The 20,894-nt window shown below is 34.5% G+C and overlaps 1 protein-coding gene across 1 annotated transcript in view; it reads right to left on the bottom strand.

The window, feature by feature from the left end:
• Positions 1 to 1,418: 1,418 nt before the first annotated feature.
• Positions 1,419 to 20,894, bottom strand: part of LRRC49 (leucine rich repeat containing 49) — a 44,765-nt gene continuing 25,289 nt past the window's right edge. The window contains exons 10-16 of the mRNA XM_068410482.1: positions 14,153 to 14,236; positions 13,462 to 13,613; positions 10,506 to 10,743; positions 9,011 to 9,196; positions 4,863 to 4,972; positions 4,060 to 4,213; positions 1,419 to 1,998 (exon numbers count right to left, since the gene is read on the bottom strand). Of these exons, the coding sequence (XP_068266583.1) occupies positions 1,792 to 1,998; positions 4,060 to 4,213; positions 4,863 to 4,972; positions 9,011 to 9,196; positions 10,506 to 10,743; positions 13,462 to 13,613; positions 14,153 to 14,236 (1,131 nt within the window). The 3' untranslated portion in view covers positions 1,419 to 1,791. The remainder of the gene's footprint in view (positions 1,999 to 4,059; positions 4,214 to 4,862; positions 4,973 to 9,010; positions 9,197 to 10,505; positions 10,744 to 13,461; positions 13,614 to 14,152; positions 14,237 to 20,894) is intronic.

Below are 20,894 nucleotides of genomic sequence, written 5' to 3'. Positions count from 1 at the left end.
CTGTCCCCATGCAGAAGCTGGAATTGCTCCACCCGCCCCCTCTGCACAGAAACGATGTAAAGGAACTGATGGATCCAAAAAGCTTTTGCATGGTCATTTCTATAATGTAAACTCCTCCTTTCTCACATTTTGCAGGGTCTGAATTTTTTCCCTTAGTAAAATGCACCGTAAAACTTGGGAGCACAATTTTCCAATGAAAAGAAAAAAAAAAAATCCTATCAAATACACTGATCTTACTATAAATTCCATGAAGCAGTTCAAAAAGCCTGGAGGGGTGATTGTTTCTATTAAATTCTATCAACTGCTGGAGCTATTTCTTCAGGACTTTTAACATTTCCTTAGAATTTAAGTGACTTAACCTCCATCAAATTTTGTAAAGACTGAAAAGCAACCACCTGCAAGTATGCTTTAGAAGGTGACATATAACAAACCAAATTGAAAACTACATTTAACAGTATGCATGCCCAGGTAAAGTTTAAAAATAAACTTAGTTTTGAGCCATAGAAACCCTTGCAGGAAGTTTTCTTTTGTTATGAACATTTCTTTTTTATAAATGAGCTTAAGTAAAATAAGATCAATTTGAATTGAGTAAAAGAATGCACAAAGGTTCTGGATTGTTTTAGTTAAGATACAATGGAACTATAAAATTAAGTTTAAATGATACAACTTTCTACCTGCATAAGATCGCTAGCCATGGGAATCAGTTGGACTTGCTAACAGTTCCTAAATTCAATTTCTGGGCAGAGGCTGGCAAGGTGTTTACAGTGGAAGTCATTGTACTATGCAATGCGGTTTTTCTACCCATTATAAGCTGATTTTGGGGGCAAGTTGTGTCACCTCTCTTCATGCAGCATTAAGGAGAAGTCTTTTCTTTGCACACAGTACTTCTTTACAGTATCTGTGAAGGGCAAAAGAATTTATTTTTATTGATAACAAATATGAAATTTTCACACAGTCACAGAAATGCATTACAACTGAAGAGTAGTGATCAGTTTCCTTACCAAATGTAATGCACACATTTTAGCTCATCTGACCTTGGCATACCTCCAAAATTAATCATTCAGTAATAAAGAAACTAAAGAAATTATATTATTAACATATTTTAACGGAACAAAAATAAAGCCTAAGTGAGTATACCTCAAATTCATATTTTACCTATAATAATTCACACAAACTAATACAAATGGAATTAATGAAAAACACTTGAAATCAAGTTTAGGCAATTTAGGCAAATTGTTCAGCTGAGAATTAGGCTCATTAAATGTTGATAAACTGAGCACTGTGATGGCATTGATGTGAAAACATGTTCTATAATCTCACAAATTAAACAATAATAATAAGTCTTCATCAAGTTCAGGGTGTAAAAATAATTTATTAACTTTTACTCATAAAAAAAATCGGCTACTATTAATTTTTTTTTAACAGCAGTCAAAAAAGTGACAGTCGAAAAGTGTTCAATAAAAAATAAGGCAAGCAGAGTTTAAATTTGTTCTTCAAAATCATTGCTGCAGCACTACAGAAGCAAGGGTAGCAGAAAAAAAAAAAGGACATAGTAAAACATGACAATCACCAAGTTACTTCTATGCTATCTCATCACTTTAGCCAAGGAAGCATTGTTAAAGCGGTACGCAAGTAAACTTTTATTCCAAAACTATCAAGAGTTAATTAAGATTTAAAGGCATCCCTTTGGCAGAGGATGAAGTATGTCATAGTGACGGTAATTTTATATTCTATTTTTTTAAGTTTGTAAAACATGACAGAATACTGAAACCAAAGACACAAGCCTTGACTCTACTGTTTTTGATCAGTGATCCGCTGCAAGCAGAGTTTCATGTAAGAATTTTTATTGCGTATTTCTATCACTGCATCTGTGACAAGCTCAATGAACAGTTGAGGCCAGAGCTTCTGCAACAACTCATTTTTCATATTGATGTCAGCTGCTTCTTTCACTAAGTTCTCGACGTATGTCTGGCAAAATGTTTTTCTTTCCTTGATTTCCTGCGTGGGAGAACCATTACACATTGTATAAGACAAAGGAAGAGAAAGTTAAACATGAGCAAATCCAAAAAACAACCACAAAAATTGAATGAATTAAAGAATATAGTGATTAGCAGGCAAAGAGGCCACTGCACACCTTTTCCTGTCGGTTTTAAGCTGCACGGCCCAGGGTCTAAGTCAAGCTTTTACGAGTATGGCCACAGAATCTCACTGTATTCATAATATTCATATTATACCCATTAATTAGTTTATCTGAAATCCACTTTTAAGTAGTCATGTAAATATCTTTTAACAGCATTACCATTTTTGTTGCTTTCTGGCATAGCAGTGAAAATTTACAGATATTATTAAGCACCAGGCTACTTTTCTTACTTCTCTCCTTTCCCTTCCCAGCTTTCCATGATTATAGTACAACAGTTGGAAAGTATATGCTTATCTACCTGCCCTAACAAGAACTAAGCATATTGTCAAAATAAAATGTGCCAGTGTGCATCCCTTCCACAGGTTCCCTGATGGCCTCTGGCAAGTACATGGTTCCTAACATGTACTACATTAGATAGCGAAGTAACCTGAACCTTTAAAAAATGGCACTTTGTGCAACTACTAGCTCTGCATTTTAGTCACTCAAACTGTATTAATCCCTGTTTCTGCAGAGTTTCTATAAAATGCCATAATAAGCTTTGAACAATAAGTTATATTGGTGCTAAATATCTAACTAGTTTGATTTATGGCACTGTTAAAAATGTTAGGTCATGCTTCAGGCCATCAGAGCAGAAGTTTTCTTAAATGAGTGATAAAGCAGAGAAAATGCTTTCCAGTTGTTTCATCTAAAAACCCAAATTACTAATCAATGACTAAGACACTCATATTTAGTAGTAAACTTATTCAATCACATTTATATCTTAGTTTACTGCTGATGGGGAACTGGAATCTGTCTTTTTTGCCTATCTTACTCTTCTCTTGTGACATCCTGTAATATCTGCTGCCACATACATAATGCTGTAACAAAGGACAAGGTATGAATTGCTGCACTGGGACGAGAAAACTGCGTATATTTAATGGACTGTACAAATACCAAGCTTATTTTATTATAGGGCTTGTTCCATGCCGTTCAAAGTTTTAAGAGCTACTACCACAGCTTTTGAAACCAAAATGTTTTCTTAATTTAATCTCTTTTTTAATTCTCTTTTAATGCAATCACTGTCTCTTTTTACGCTATGGATCTGAGATTTAAAAAAAACACAATGCAGTAACTGAATTCAGTGTTTACTGAACTTGATCTAATTTCTTGCACTAGAGGATTTATATATTTCCACATAATCAAAAAGCAATTAATGGGACAAATGTGGGAAGCAGGGTTCATACAGCTAGAACTCATGATGATTGCTCAGAAAGAAGATTGTGGCTGAAAGCAGCATGTTCTCCCTGGGAACAATTTCCCTCTGCCCAAGCAAGAGTCAGCAGATCAGAAACGTGAACTAAAACAAGCGTGACTGATGCACTTGTCTGAAACAAGCCAGCTTGCAATTTTATCAATAATTAAACCCAATACATTTCCTATATATTTATTTTTCTGTAGCTCATTTAAAAGCTAGGAAACAGGTCTTTATTACTACAGCCTGCACTATCTCAAATCTTGTATGAAGATGTTCTTCACCAGTTCATTTTGGGATATAGTTTATGACTTTCTAATTCCATTAGAAAATCCTAACGTGCATAACATATTTTTCTTTGTAAAAAACTATGTTTCCTTCTTATATTTTACTAATGCACGTACATTTCATTACGAACATAGGGCTTGTAGGTGAGAATGTATTTCTGAGACTGTGGCACTGTTCAGGAACCACTTCACTAAAGACAGAAACTGACCATAATCCAGTATTCTGGCAAAGATCGGTTAGACGAAATGTTTGATCATACACGTAAATACAGTAAGCAGTGATATTTTAAAATCATCATTCTCAATAGCACAACTGAAACTTGATATATAGATAAATTCCACGAGTAGTAGTCTAAGCTTACATTATAGAGGATGACAGTATTTTGTAATGATACACTTACCTCAAGCTTTTCCATATGAAAGTCCTTTGTTGTGTAAGTCAATGCTGCTCGAGTTGTGCTTTCCCCTCCATTTCTTCTGTTGTCACTACTTTCCTCACTCCCAACCCCAGATTTCTTTCCCTTTCCCTCCAGCAGATAATGGAATTGCTTCCTCCTGTGAATAGATAATAAAGAGATCTACAGTTTTAATTAGAAACATTTTTTAAGTGCAGATGTTTCTAGTGATTGTGAGCTTTTTTCCCTCCCTTTGAACATGTACTTTATGAGCTTTCAAGTTTATTGCATCCTCAAGTTACTCAAAATACATGACTCTAGATATTCCTCCATTAATTTCCTTCTGTACAATTGACTTTGACATATATCACATAGCATCTCCTAAATAGAAAGTCTTGCAGCTCAAACTTTCATTAAGTATGTATCTACAGAAGACTAGCTTTTTTTAGCACCTTTTTTCTTACAGCACCAACTCTTAAATCTGTTAACTGTTATAGTCACCCACTATAAAATACCCACTAAAAAGTCAGTCTTCATCATGAAAGTCCATAAATCGTCACCAATACCAGTACAACTGGATAATTAAACAAGCAGTATGTTTGTGTGTATGTGCCTTTTAATCTTACTCAGCAGACTTCACACAACTTCTGTGAAAACCTCTGGCTACGTGAATCAGGAGATGCTAATATTTCGCAATAAGCAGAGAAACTATCTTCTGTAAGATGTTATTTGTGAAATTTTTATCTTTTTACCTAGGAAGAATTTATCACGACAGTGTGCAAATTTCAGTTCTGTTCATTGTATTTTACCTAGATTCTCCAAATAATGAAAGCATGCGATAATCTGGCAGCTGAGAAGATGCTACATATGCCAGAATGCCGAAGAGCCTTTCTGCCATTACAATATCATTTTCAGTAACCTGTTAGGGAAGGGGGAGAAGGGGAAGAAAAAAGATAAAAAAGTTAAGTTTCAAAATTGGCAGATTCATATTTCATTACATATTTACACTGAGAATTAACTTAAATTTGTTATACAGAACACTGCATGCAGATCTGTTCCAGGCATATCTTCAAAATGTAGATTTGCTTTTACTGGCACTCAATGTACTTTAAAAGAAACCAAATGAGGTACTTGTGCTTGTTTTATTTCCTGTAATTCTGGAAACTTTACTGTATACACATGCTACCCTGTGCTTCATGATAGTCATCATGAAATGAGGAATTTTATAATGATTTCTTACACTGAGTATCTGAAGGCCAGGCGTATTAATTCTGCTCCATACTGCATGCACTTACAGAAGGTCTACTGGAAAATTTCTGATCAAGTTATGCTGGAGAAATGAAAAGATTCTGGGCACCCACATGTGAAAAGATAAGTTATGGTCTCTCTTATTTTGGCAGCATCATAGAAAAGGCTTTATAGGAAGAGAGGCTTTAGAGGGAGGAAAAACAAAAAAAAAAGAGTATTTTCTCTGCATTTTTCAACCACAGAAATAAGTGTTCCTCCTTTATATATCTCCAAAAATCATCCATACTGTCGTGTCAACATTAAATTACAGCTGCCTCTTTAAACTAAATTTGAATGGTTGAAAAATTTTCAGGATTAATTTTACACATTTCAATTTTGTATAAAGAAGGTGGAATGGGTTTTACTTTTGGTGGTGGTGGTTGTTGTTGATTTTTGTTTGTCTTGGCTCATAACCTCTGGAGACCATGGCCTGTGTTTCTCCTGCCCTAATGGCCAGACTATGAACTGAGTTCAACTGCCAAGAGTTTGTTGGCACAGTTTCTAGACTCCTGGCTTTCCAGTGAGTACAGAAGAAATCTTTATGTTCATCTAAATCTGACCTGGATAACACAGGACAATGAAACTCACTCAGTGACTTCTTAATTTCTGGATCAAATTTAATTTCCGTTCATCTTATATCTTTGGAAAGCAACCCATTATTAAATAAACTTCAATACTCACAATATTTACTAAGTACTTCCAGACAATTTTTGTGTTCTGTATTATTCAAGTGTATGAATAACATGGAATTTTGATCCAAATTAATATTATTTTATTATATTCTTGTTTAACATTTATAGACGATACAATCCATGCTTGCCTAAAGTATACTGCAACAGCATAATGTAGGGAAAAATTCACCAGAGAAAACATAGGTCAGGAAATCAGAAATGCAATGTCAATTCCATTTTCACAGTGTTTAGGTTTGCTTATTTTCACTTAATTTTAAGTAAGTCTTACTTAGTAGCCTAAGAGTAGATGACCTCACTAAACAGCCTGTTAACAGAAGCAAGGTCTAAAACAAAGAGCATAGGAGGCAGCTAGGGAAACAAAGACCATCGCAGGCAGAAATGTCTGCTGGAGAAATAAGTGATTTTAATTTATTTATTTATGTTAAGAGAAGCACAAGGACCAGGTCAACAGAGACAGCAATGCTGAATACACTCTCTAGTTCAGAGAAACTCATGTTCTCTATCTTACTGCAGTACATTGTTTGCTCCATTAATCACAAAAAGATTATAACGGTAATATCACATAAATGCAAGTCTATTATGACTGCTTCTTGCCAAGTACAGAAAACAAGCACCAATTCAGTTCATGTGATGCATCTGTTATATTGTATGCCACACCACTTGCTGTAAAGCGTTTTGTAAAGTTTAGTAACTTTGAACTTTGACAACTCTTAATTAATCTGAGATTACCATCACTGGGGAAAACTTCAAATAGTGCATCTCAATGAAGAAATTTGCTTCTTCACAGTTAGTAAACGCAACAGTTTTACAAGGGAACAAAATCATTGCTAGGGACTAACACTCAGCTTCTAGCCTGGAACATAACTGGAATGGAAAGGGGAGGTTGGGAAGAAAATAAAAGCTTCCTTGTAATTTTTTAAGTTTAAAAGCGCTAGAGTTACACAATTTTAGTTAATTCAGTTAGTATATATTGCTTTTAGTCCCCAACTATATGTACCTCAGAGCTGGCAACACAATAGTCTTCACAAACATAGCACGCAAATGATAATCAGAATAGCAGAATATGCACATTTCCCTTTCCATCATCTGAAACTATTATTTAGGGCTGATCTAAGGTCTGAGAGCACACTTCAGAGGTTTGTGTTCTTTATATTGAAAAAAGATCTTCTATTACTAATTTTAAAAGAAAAGGTAATAATATATCTGCAAAGCTGAATACCATGACTTCTGCTGGAGACTAATGAAAATCAGCAGTCAGAGTTCATCTCTTTCTTCTGCTTGGCTATGACACTTTTCAAATTCTTAATGACACTAGGAAAAAATTTCTGTATGCACATCTTCATATAGTGTTGTCTGGCTGAAAAAGTTTGTTGAGGACAAAACTGTTCCTCAGTCATGCGTATTTAAGATTTGATATATGTCCTACATAAAAAGCATGCCATGCTACATGTAAATCCATTTACTAAATTCATCCCCAAGCACTATTAAATTCAAAGTTTTCCTTCAAAGACTGAATTTGCTGTCTTTGAGATCATAACAAAAAAATCTGCTTAAATAGTTGTGTTATTTTCTTTTTTTTTTCTTTCTTTCTCCACAAAGACCAAACAGGTAAGATTTACCTTTATCTTTTTTTAGTCTGAATCACTACTGTTAGGTTTGAAAATATGATTCACTAAAAAACAAATAACCTTTAAACACACATTCAACCTTTTTTTTTTTAAAAAAAAAAAAAATCAACTTTGATGGACATTTTTTTGTAAAGTACTAAATTTAAGGTTATTTTAAAGTTCTCATGGGATTACTGACTAACACTTCTCAAGATACTGCGCTGTTGGAGTGAGTCATATTTGCCTTCATCTTTTCTCATCCTTCCTCTGATTCAGGTAAGCTCTCTAGCCAACTCCTGCTCTTCTGTGCAACTAACGCATGTTTTACAGAACTAAAACCAAGTAAACCACAACATTCATGCTATGGCTGTATCAGATAACAAGTAACATATCTAACCCAAAACATATGATTATGATGATGATCAAATTAAAATACCAGTTCTAAACACTAAAGCTATGTATTATTTTTGCTCTAATTAACTTCCATAACACCACTTAAACTTATTTAGCGTTCAATTAGCAAGTCGAACACACATTCCAACATTGTGTTGCATCATAACTATTCTCGCTCCCTTTATGATGAAAGCCCAAGTATAAAATAACCATTTTATATGCTTGAATAAATTTACTTTCAATTGATGTAAAGGGGAATATAAAGTACAAAGAATAGCAATATTAGTGTCCTAACTTTCTATTTATTTAAAGATAAAACACACACCCAATAAAAAAAACACTCACTAATGATCTTGTACGTAGCAAGCAGGAAAAAAAAAAGAAAAAACCTATTTGACAGACTTTTTCCTGTGATAGGCTTAAAGAAGAAAATATGATTTTAGCTATATTTTGTAACACTGGAAAATATAAAGAATCATATACTGTAAACTACTAAGTAGCCTGTCAAACGCACAAGTATTCAATATCAGCACTGTGATCGTATTGAGCATTAATGCATAATAAAGAAGCGCTTCTTAAAATCAAGTAAAATCATGCAAGTTTGTTTTTTTTTCTTTTTTTAGAAACACATGCAGAGATAATAATAAAATGTCTCCCCTCCAGGGAAACTTCTCCACTCAGGTATAGATTTGGACAGTCATTTGCAATTGCAAACATCTGACACAACACAACACAACATTTTTATGGCAACTAGATATCTTACCAGCTTTGCTAATTGTAACACAGTGCAGCTGGACTTAACAAATGCACTGCACAAGAAATGATACTGTGAAGTCTACTTAAAATCTTTTCCCCCTAATACTGAAAAGGACGCTGATAGGGTTCTACTCATTTTATTAGCAATTCATCTCCTTTTTTAAAAACAATGCTAATTTATCTTGTAAGACCAATAGTAAGAAGGAAGCAACACTGCCCTACCTTTACTCCGTTTATCTTCTGTAGATTACAATGGTTCAGTCTAAACAGAACATAGTATTTCCACAAAGTAAGGCTGACAACCGGATTTCCCTGAGGATCAACTGTCAACTGTTCAATGCAATGCATCTGGGCTAACGCATTGAATTGCTGCAGCATCACAAGATTTGTCTCCTTAAACTTCAGGTGCTTAAAAAAAAAAAGTCAAACCACAATAAATTAAATAAGGAAACAATAAAGAGTGAACACAATGATTCCTATTCTGTGCCTCTCAAACAATTTTCAAACTCAGATAAACAGTCTTTAGGTGTGATGAAGCAACTGAGCTCACTTCATTTGAGGTCTTTGCGGCAAAACACATCAATGTATCAACCAATTGTTGTATTACATATATTTAGAAATGCCAACATTACAAGCCCCTAAGCAATTTATAAACCCTTTAGTAACAGCACTAATATTTTCAATGTTACAAAAAGCAGTGATACTACTTGAGTAATGTTTATTTTAATTCTGCAAGTAAAACAACCGCAACATCCACACATAAAAATAAGTATAATATATGTTTTTAAATATTCTGCTTTTTTGGCTATAGCAGGCTGGCATTCAGTCATACCCTCCTGTTTCTTTGAGCCATGCCCTACGCTAGGGCTCCTATGAGCATGGTATATTTGGTTCCACAGTAGCATTATTGAGGGAAGGGGAAGGAGGAAAAATTGATGGCGAAGATAAAAATTTAGTTGAGATTCTACTATCCCCCACAAATTTTTCCCCCCATAGTTGTTTCACTGAGATAAGACAAATTTGTCTTAAGTTCCCCACAAATGTATCTATCTCATTTAAACCATTAAGTTCTGTTATACTCAAAACCTTAAAAAGCAGCAGGGACCTCAAGAGGCATATCATCTGAGTAACAAGTTGCTTTACATATGTTATCACTATTTCACTATTTATTCAAAAATGACTGATTTAAATGCCCAAGATAAAAAGAAAAAAAAAAAGAAGTACTAAAGGGACATCTCATTTATGTTGTTTTGCTTCATCAAGAACTGAGGAATTCCAAGAGCTGTACTGATGTAGCTAGCTGTTCCCTTGAATTTTACCTCTTTTTATCCTATCAGCTATTTGATCTTTGAACTCACAACACAAATAAAGGTCTCCTGATGCCATGGATGCATAATAATATTGTAGAATAGCAATACTGTACTTACATATCAGTTTTGCAACTTAAAAATAATCAGCTAGGTCAAAGGAATTAAGAGAAATAATAACCAGTCTGAAAAGAAAACACTATCCTGTGTGAGAATCTAAACTAAAGTCTCGACTTTTAAGAAGTACCAAGTTAAAGCTACATATTTGCTTGGTGTTATCCTATAATGGTAACTCACAAACATATCTATTTACATGAAAGCACTCAAGGGTGACTGTGCTAAATTAAGGTTCTATTAGCGAATACATACTCCACAGCTGTTCACACAGCTGAAATCTGAGGCATTCTTACCACAAAATTAGGAAATTTTAACTTCAGTTTTGTTAACACTTGAACAATTTCATCAAATTCTATGAACATAAAGGAGACTGTGACAATAATTCCAGCTGTTTGAACACTCCAGTTTCGATCCAGGCACTCCAGCGCTCCAGCACCATACAAACAAAGAGTGTCTCCTTCTACTTCCACTAAATGAGACTCAAGAATAGACAAGCCTTGTACTGCACTGCTCAATATTGTATCAAGAGACCTGTGGAGGAAATAAAAATGCAGTGATACAAATGAGATTATTTTCAGATAGTAACATCATTCCATTGAATGATAGTCCTTTCATTTACCAAACCCCAACTGCCAAATATGATTGCATTTCTCAACATTTATTCACTTGTGGTACTGAATCTGGTTCAAAAACATTAAGGGCTGGAAAATCCTCTTTCCATCGAGTAACATTGCAGATGTTTTACTTCTTTAGCAGAAAGGCTCTGGGTATACTTGAGTGGGGTGGGGAGGGGGGGAGGAGGAGGATTACATAAATAAAGAAATCACTCATATTTAATAATCTGCTTAAAAATTTTAACTCAGAATGCTATCTTAACATATTTTGTGTTGCTTTAGATATGTAAAACCAACTTCAAACAATGTATTTATTCAAGCAAAGTCACCTTCGCATTCTGTTTCCTATATGAAATGTAGGAGTTACAACATCAGTAATTCCTTTATGAACAGACAGTTGTTAAACCAATCCAGGATAATGCTATTCACAGTACTGAACAGTTATTTTTATTCTTGACCAAGAGTATCGCTCCTTCCTCAAACCTGTATGTCACATTATCTGGTCAGGATATCAGGAGTATCAGGCTTATTATCCTTGTTTAATCCTTAATAGGGATGAACAAGCATTTCTTCAAAATAATGTGAGCTTTCTAATTCACAAGAGCAATTTTGAAGTTAAGCAATAAGTCCAGGTTTTCTCAACTCTCATCTCTTTGCATCTTACTTTTAACATGACACACTCAGTTGACTGGACCTGAAGTGCAGAGAATCCAAGATGAGCACAAATCACAGGTTTAGTAAGTTGCATAATGATTACTATTTTATTCTTTACTACCTTTCCAGTATTTTTAACGTATTTTGCTTTTTTGAGTAATAGTGATCACTCGACTGATGTTTTTTTGACAAAATCAACCAGAACTCAGATTTCACTCTTGATGGGAAATGTTAAGAGCCCATCACTTCCTATGTGAAGCTGTAAGTACTTATCTGTTCTGAACTTCACCCGCCATTTTATCGCTTAATCACTCATCCTGAAAATATCTTCTGAAATTCTTCACTATTATAAAACACAGTAGTAGATCAATGTAAATTTTAACTTAGAGGGGGTTAGAGAGCAAAAAGGCTTCAAGGCAAAAAGTGGTAGTGTTATCTACAACTTCTTACTGCTAACACATTGCTACATCTTCATCAATCTGTTTAAACTAATACAAATCAGTGATAAAGACCACTATCACACTTTCATTTCTCTAACCAGTCATGAAAAACAGAAAAATTCCAAACCTAAGTCTCCAATTCAAAAAACTAAGTGCACTGTAATTTGCATAAGAGAATTATAATATATGCAAGTAGAGCACATGGTTTATTTTGTTAACATCTCGAGGGGGTTGAGATTTGCTATTTCGTTAAAGTAATCACTTTGATTGCTACAATGTATTCTACAAATCTTAAACTACAAAAACTTTCACAAGAACATGGAAATAGATTTTATGCATTACATTTTATTACTATAGATTTGAAAAATGAATCCTAACATCTGTCATCAGAAAGCTACAAGGAATAAACTAACTTTAGTTACTGTATCCAGCATAAGCAGAGATGGCATTACACCAAGATCTTTCCTACAACTCCACGGAAAAAGTCTTAATATGTTACTTAAAAGCATGATTTCTCAAGCAATGAGAATCTGTTCATTAACAGGACAATGCTCATGCTACCATACTTACATTGACTTGGTCACTGGGGATGATTACTACACTGAATTAAATTGTGAAGAAACCAAGAAGGCAAGAAAGCAGTGGCTAAACATATGTTCAGGGGAAAGCTCTCGAAAGGACCATGGCAATTTAAAATTGCTAAAAAAATGTTTCAAAAGATGCAGTACTTGACTGGAGATAAACACCAGGTCTAGCCAACACTAGATTGAAACTCAGATGAATTGAATTGAATTTGTGCAGACTATTTTTTCAGGGTTTTGCCTGAGTTAGCCAGGTTGAAAGTGTGCCATTTTGGTTTTTGCCAATCCAAAGCACATGTTGTTCATTAAGTTCTACATTTGGGTTTTAAATTATATAGAATGTCGCATGGCCACCTTTTAGATGCAAATAAGCAAGCCACAAAGTGTATCACAAAAATAATATATTTTAAACCAACAATACAAAACTTATCTTAGGAATAAAACTAAGTCAAAGAACTGCTACTGTTAAAATAGCATGGGTATGAAAGCAGTCCAATAAGAGATGCTGCTGTTCAAACTAAGAACACAACCTCAACACTCAGCTTATTAAACCTCTTGGTACACAAAGAGGTTACAAACGTTTGTAACGCTCGTATATCCTCATTTTGTTCATTTCAACTGAAGGCAACAATCTAAGCTGTCAAGGAAGTGAACAGCCTTAAGAAGGCTCAAGAATTCATATGTAACATTTCTTGCAAACGTGAAGTCTTCCCTTACTTAGCAAAATCACAAAAATTTAGCTTGCACTTCTTTAGTCAATGAGTTGCCATTATATTACTTATTTAATATACGTTACTTCTTACTAATGGCCAACAGGTTTAATCACAAAGTAAAACATCTTTTCAGGATTGAATTCGATATATTACTTTTGATAATGAAATACAGTTAGATCTCAGAGGTGAGGAGAAGTAACCTGGAATACAAGACATGAACAAGAAGTAGTATTTCCCAGTAAAATACCTGCTTTCTTCAGGAAATACATATGTAGCACTGCCATTGATCTGACAGGGTTCGTTATCTTTATCTTGGTTTAAAGAAGTCACAAGAGCTATTCGATTCTGCTGTATCTCCCACTGACGAGCAATATTACAAATCGTTAACCGTTTCTTTTCCTGAAACAAGATATAAAAGTCATAATAAGTTATGACAGTGCAGTATCAACACACTTGTTTGTTCTGAAAGAAATATGCTGCTTAATCAAAACATTTTAAACGTTTTAAATTGAAGAAACGATAGTACTGGTTGGTGGTTATGCACTAAAATTGATGCATCATTCTAGTGTTATTTTGCATAACTGCCAGCAAACAATGATTTCACAAAATTTGTAATAACAGAAACAAGAAATGTAACAAAAGAGTCCGTTACTTTAGTCTGGATTTACTTTATCTCTGGATTTGTGAAAATTACGTTTGCCATTCTTTTACATATATCACATTCATGCATTCAGTTGGGTTTTTTTGCTAAAGTATAACTTGCATAGTTGACTGAAAAGAGAGTTTCAGCTGTGCAGTACACCATTTAAGCTGTAAAAAAAAAAGTTTAAAGAGATAGAGGCATACTGGGATATATAAGAACTACAGCAGAAATATTAGGTCTATATTATTGCTGTAAACTGGTTTACAGGAGGTTTAGAACAGCCATAGAAATTTACCTTAAGCAAGGTCTGTTTATGGCTTTCACGCTTCCTTTCTTCCTCTTTCCTTACTGCAACAGATGCCATACGCCTTTCTTCTTCCTGGATGAAAAAGAAAAACAACCTCATAAAAGGAGGAATTAATCGGGTTCTGAAAAGTATTACTGATGAATTATTAATATATTTTTGTGTTGGTATTCAAAATGCATTTTTTAATTTTAATACAATTTTAGGATTTTTAACATTTTAATGTTTCTAAATCTTATTTAAAAGAATAAAATGGGTACTTATAAATAAATCAAGAAATACAGAAGAAACAGATATGTACTAAGATGCAAATACTAAAGATAAAGCTATTTAAAACTAGTGTTTGTAAAGGTCTTTCAAAAAGTATAAGGCATATGGTGAGCATGACAGTGAAAAAGAACATTTTTAAATATAACAATGCATTGTATCTTTGTAGTAGTTTTTGCAATTAGTAGGATTTTTGTAAGAAAAGACACAGAGTGAATGAGATGAATTTTATTTATGCCCAAATCATAATCTAAGATTGATTTTTAGCATTATAAACTCTTTCCAGGGCCTTACTTTTCTCAACCAGCCACAGAACTTGCAAAGAAAAGAATATTTTCAAAGTTAACTATAGTACATTAGCATTATTTCTCATCAATATTATTACCTATTCAAGAAGAATTTTCAATAATGAAAGTAATGTAAGTGAAGACGCTTAATTTTCCTGGTACAGCAATTTAATACTGCAATACACCCCTATTAGGTTGAATGCTCCCTGTTTACAGAAGTCTAAACATTCTCACAGCACAGTATTTTTAGAACATATATTTTCCAAGTAACAAAAGAAATGTTCACTATGAAGTAAAAAGTGTAGAGTCCTTCCAACACAAATATTTGGGAAGCATACTTAAACTTATTTTGATTGACTTCATATGTCATTTGGGTGTTTCTATTAAAGTATCCTCCCAGAACATAGGGAAAGTGTTTTTGATTTCCCCCAAAATAGAAGGCTCCTGTCCTAACCTTTTCACTTTCACTTTCCAGAGAGTTATGTGTTCAGAAAAATAACAAACAAAAATGAACAGAAAACATCATCATCCATGAAGACATATTGATTATGTCAAAATGTCTACATAAAGAAAACATGTTATGTTTAGAGTATTTTAAGAACCCCTAAACATATGGGTGAATGCTTACTGGAAGATTAAAATAAAACAGGAACTTCACACTTAGCATCGCTATTACATTTTTAAGAAAATAATTTCCAAAGCATAAGAAGTTCGATTCACAGAACAAACTTGCTCTTATCTGTGTACAGTCCCCCTGAAACCCAATGACATACCATGGATTTTGACATCAATCGGAAAGGTGATTAAACAACAAAATTCCAAATTGTTCCTCCGTGACTTTAACCTAATATGCATATATTAAAAACGAGGAATACCTTAATGCAGATTAAGGCATGTGACTTTGGATAAAGTAAACTTCTCTAACCCAACTGTATGCAAGAATTTCCCTGGAACACTAGTCGGAAAGCCTAACTTTTTGTTTGTTTTTTTGTTTTTTCTCTGAAAGCAACTTCTGGCCTTTTGAGGATGAAGTTTTGTTGGCAGCCTCCTCTGCTACTGGTCTCTTCAGGTCTTCATAAACAGGGTATTACCAAGAGGCTGGTCTCATGGAATTACAGAATAATCCAGGTTAGAAGGGACCTCAAGAGGTCACTAGTCCATGTTAAAGGAGGATCAACAACAAATAAATAACTAAATAAAACCACACACAGATACAGAAGACCTTCGAGATCCCAATACAACAAAACACCACAATGAAACCCAATACTTGAATGGTTCAGGATGAGGCTATAAAAATCATGAAATAAACCCCATGCAGGTATATACCACAAATATGAATGTATAATTAATAATGTAAAATAAAAATGTACTGTTCTTCAAGATATGGTTCAAAATGTTAAGAACTACAAACATGATTCTCATGACAGCTGTTTATCCCACTCACATATTACAATGTACTAAGTTTGCATTTACTTAAAAAACCCTGAAATCTTAAAATAAAATATAAACACTAGCAAACTACATGAGTGAGATCTTTCTATGGAAAGTGGGTTAGAGTTGTTTTGTTTTTTTTTCATTTTCTAATTAAATCTCTTCATTTGACCTTGCATTTATGCTTTTTAACTTGGCTTCCTAAAGAAACAAGCTTTTTACAATTTCAGTGTCTTAGTCTTCTCTAGTGACTTTTCAACACATTGAACATATTAAATACAGTACGTTTAGAGGTGTCAAATTAATTTTTTGTTGTTCTGTAGAAGTTTGATTATATAAAATTGGTATGTAGAAAGAAGAGAAATGTAAACTAGTTTTCCTACCAAAGGAGGGGAAGCAGAAATTACCCATTCTATTTGGCAGAAAACACCTGGCCAGTCATCACAGACTCAGCTCCAGACTAACTGCGGTATTGCTGTGTTTCACACTGGGGAAGTGAGAATTAGAGAACAAAATGACACTAATCTATAGGAAATTAGCCCTCATTAATTTTATTCCTTTCAGAGCAACTTAAAGGGTTTTTTTCCCCAAGCTTTAAGGCAAACATCCACAAAGTTCCCTAATTTAGTTTTCTGTCAGCTTCCACAAGTATCTCTTCTTACCAAGTCCAAATGTGTACTTTATAACAGTCTTCCATACAGGAGCGTCTACTGCCCTCATTCAAGTCAGTCCTGTATGCAAAGAATTAAATGAACTAATGGAAATTACGTCTTACACAAAAGAAATTAGCTCAGTGTAAAAAGAAAATATATCCTAGTTTTACTCAGTATTCATAAAGGCAGAACTATAGAGAAAACATCTGAATAAAGATCAAGGGCCAAATATACTTTTTATGGAAATCAATTCTGTATACACTTCCTGATAAATCTTACACAAGACATGCAATTAATCTTGAAAAACACACCATCCCTCCCAAAATCCACCAAAAAAAACCCCAGAAAACCTAAAAAGTTATAAAAATAAGCCCTTAATAAACTTGCTACAATTCATTTTTACTATCAACCTTTCTCTTAACTCCAGCTCCTTTGAAATTCTTTCTATCCTCCTTTTTCTTTGTTCCCCCTCCTTATTCTGCTGCTGTTGTCCCTAACTTCCAGAACTTTGTTTCTTCTTTAAATCTTGCTGGACAAGGTCAGGGATGCTTTTCCAAAAGGTCGAAGTGCCAGATCATTACAAAAGGACTTGGATGTCCTCTTGTATATTGAAATCTCCTCCATTTATTAATTCTCTTCTTCCCCATCTAAAAACTTACTAAATGGTTAAGAAGCCATCTTCACACACATACCAAAAAAAAAAGCGAAAGAGAGAGAAAGAAAGAGGGAGGAATACACTTCCTAAAGAAGCACAAGTCTCACTTCCTGCAATGAGATTCTCAGATTCTGCAATGAGAGGCTGCAAGTTTATGTTCTCAGTGTGAAGCAACAGTAGCGACAGAACAGAACAAGAACAAGGCCCATGAAAGCTATTACCACCCTTATAAAAACTTCCCATTAGAGCTGTAACAGAACTGTAAGCGCAGCTCTGGCCAGCTGATAGCCCCCCCTGCTGCTACAGGAGCACTAACCCCAGACTGTGGCCAAACCTAGCATTGTGTCATCAGGCTTTCAAAGAGGTAACATCCAGCAAGACCTGAGAAGGATCCTAAAGAGACCACAGTGGAATGCATGTACTCTTCCCCACTAGTGCTTTACTATTATCCAAACAAGTCCTATAAACTACTTTAGGTAACAAACAAACAAACAAAAAAAAAAAAAAAAATTATAATATGAAGAATGGCCCGGAATACGCATTTAAGCTGTCAAGGCATAAAGAGGCTCAACACAGTACACTTAAAATACACAAAATTCAGCTCACTTATACTTGGAGAAGGCAGACTGCTCTAGTTATGTATACTAAAGAGCCTGATTTTATGCAAGAACAAAGTAAGAATGTAAGGATGGTTCCAGTAGAAATACAGCCGTGAAAAATAACAAGTAAAATTTTTGACAAAACGTTAAGTGATATTTGACAATGAGACCTATCTCCAGTTTTTACTTTTAGTATTAATTTAGTGTATTTTCGCAAGACCTGATTTAAGAGAGAGGACTACAATCCGCAAGACTGACACTAGAAGTTCCTGAAGTATCTTATTTTCCAGTGGAAAGAAAAAAGAAATTAGGGATCCGTCCTTAAAGGAAAAAAAAAAAAAAAAAAAAAGGACTCCACAGTAGTGACGGAATCGATAATGAATTCTATTCTGGATAAAGCAGTAGAAGGTACTCCCTGATCAGCAGAGAAATGTCTAAGTAAATAATCAAAACCAAACACAGCTCTCTTACTTTAAGAATCCAAAACCTATAAAACCTTAATGAAAAGAAGCAACGTTTTACTGTTAAAAAGATGCAGCTTGTCTTTCAATTTGGGAACCACAGCACATTAAAAAAAATATATACACACTATATATTATACATACACACACATATAAATACTTAAATTCTGTTGAGAAAGTGTATTTTAAGTGATGGATAGCAAGTATTCCTGGTCAAGTAATTTCTCAGTAAGGAGTATGTATACATTTCATTCATATTTTTATATTTTATTACATGTCTGCAGACAATATCTGCTTACTGTTGCAAAAGACTGGAAGAAAAAAAGATAGGTCGCAGCTAAACTGTAAGCGCCACTGGATAGGTCCACTTTTTCAAAAGTTCAAACTACAAAAGGTAATCAAAAAGCTTCAATGCCCAGAAAAACAACCATTACAGTATGTGAACCAAACAATGCAAATGACTACACACACAACCTGAGCCTGCTTTGACTGTAACACACTTCAGTTTCATGCAAGCCTATTGCACTGTGCCATAAATCAAGTCACATTACCTCACAACTAAGGCAGACTAGAGGTGTCACTGCTACAGACAGTTACTGATGGTTAACACAGGCGACACACAATCATCTATCCAGCCACTGTAATTCAGTCTCCTCCCCACTCTTCAGGCCTCTAGACTGATCTGTCAAAGTTTGAGAAAGTAACAGACTTTCATTGAACTGATGTTTTAGATACACAATACTAAATGGCTGGGTTTTTCAGCTAAAAACCATTTTCTAGTGTGGACAATGAGTAGGTGTTTACAGTCTTACAGTGAAACTTGTTACAGGTGACTAACCTCCACTGATTTCAGCACCACTGGGTCCGTGCCTTGGTGGTTTAAGAGCTTAAATCTTACATTCAAAGATGGCTCAGGAATGAGACAGTGTGAGAAAACACTAACTTCCACACAGGCCAGGGTTTAAAAGCTGTCATAATATGATGCAATCACTTGAATAAAGGCAAATCCGCCACAACTTAAGAAATATTAGAACAACTACAACACAAAAAAGTTTTATTCCAAGTGCAGAGTATTTGATTTTCATGTTTCTAAATAGTTCCCTAAAGCAGAAGCAGTCACCACCGGACTTTTGCTCAGAGGTTCCCTTTCTCTAAGGAATCCCATAGAAAAGGCCTGGCACCAAAGAGCACATGCTTTCTTGAAACCAATACGAATAAAGCTTCAAAGTCTCTTACAAACTTTTGAAGATATCATTCAGATTTTATTCTTTCTTGAAATAATTTTCTTGTCCCAGTGAAGCCAGCAAGTAAAATAAAAGTTAAAAGCAGAAGTAACAACTGTGTAAAACTCAGTTCTCGAGCAGAAGAGCTTCTGAACAGGTTAGTGAAGAATTCCTAGTCAGAAAGAACAAACATCCCGGTCCAACTCTCAGTTCTTTACAAGACAAAGCAACACTTAAGTTCAAAATGGTCTGGACACTCTTCAGACGAATGAAGAAAAGATACTATAAATGTAATGAGAGTAGGTATACTAAACGAGTGAGAAAAAGCACACACCCAATATTGTACTTCCATTCCCCCACCAAGTTACACTTACCCTTACAGCCAATGGTAACAGCATGTTGCATTACTAGGCAGAATAGCTGGATTTGGCATTGCCAACTCTCTAATTTTATCACAAATCTCATGATACTTGTTATTTTTCTTAAAATCCCAGTTTCTTAAGTCATATGATTATCTGGGTAACACAGTTTTTATTGGATAAAACGTATAGCACCCTCTACATGGGGAAAATGTTAAAAAAAGTTCAAGGCTCAAAAAACAGAAGGCAAATAAAAAGAACGCAAACCACATTCTTTTTACAAGTAGATTTATGAGCAGCACAACTGGTGAAGCCTGGTTTTCTCTGCCTTTTTGTCCTGTGGTTGATTCTCTGATGTTTAACAAGGTGTGAACTCAGATTAAGTTTTTCCCATGGCTGTGCATTTCTAATACTTTTTCCCCATACAGATCCCATAGAGCCTAAGAAGGAGTTTGAGCTCTTGCTACAGTTTTTCTCATCAGAGTTCTACCAGGATCTGTGTCCTCTCGAGAAGAGGCAGGGGAGGGAGAGACACTTTATGTGTCTCAAGTTTCTGAAATAATACTGAGAAAATTATCTTTTTAAAAGCAAAGCAATTAGCAAATAGTCAATTAAGGCAGTATAAATTCACACACACAAAACCCCAACCCATAGAATACCTGCGAACAAACAAGTATTAAGTATTTTTGATGCTGGGAGTAAAACTCATGTCCCAAAGCACTTAATTTTTAAAATTAAGTTTTTCTACATACATGTTATATGTTACATCATAATTGGCTCTATTTTATAGTCATTGTG

The sequence above is a fragment of the Nyctibius grandis genome, chromosome 11 (genome assembly GCF_013368605.1).
Source record: "Nyctibius grandis isolate bNycGra1 chromosome 11, bNycGra1.pri, whole genome shotgun sequence".
NCBI classification, from domain to species: Eukaryota; Metazoa; Chordata; class Aves; order Nyctibiiformes; family Nyctibiidae; genus Nyctibius; species Nyctibius grandis.
This window is presented reverse-complemented; position numbering and strand designations above follow the sequence as displayed.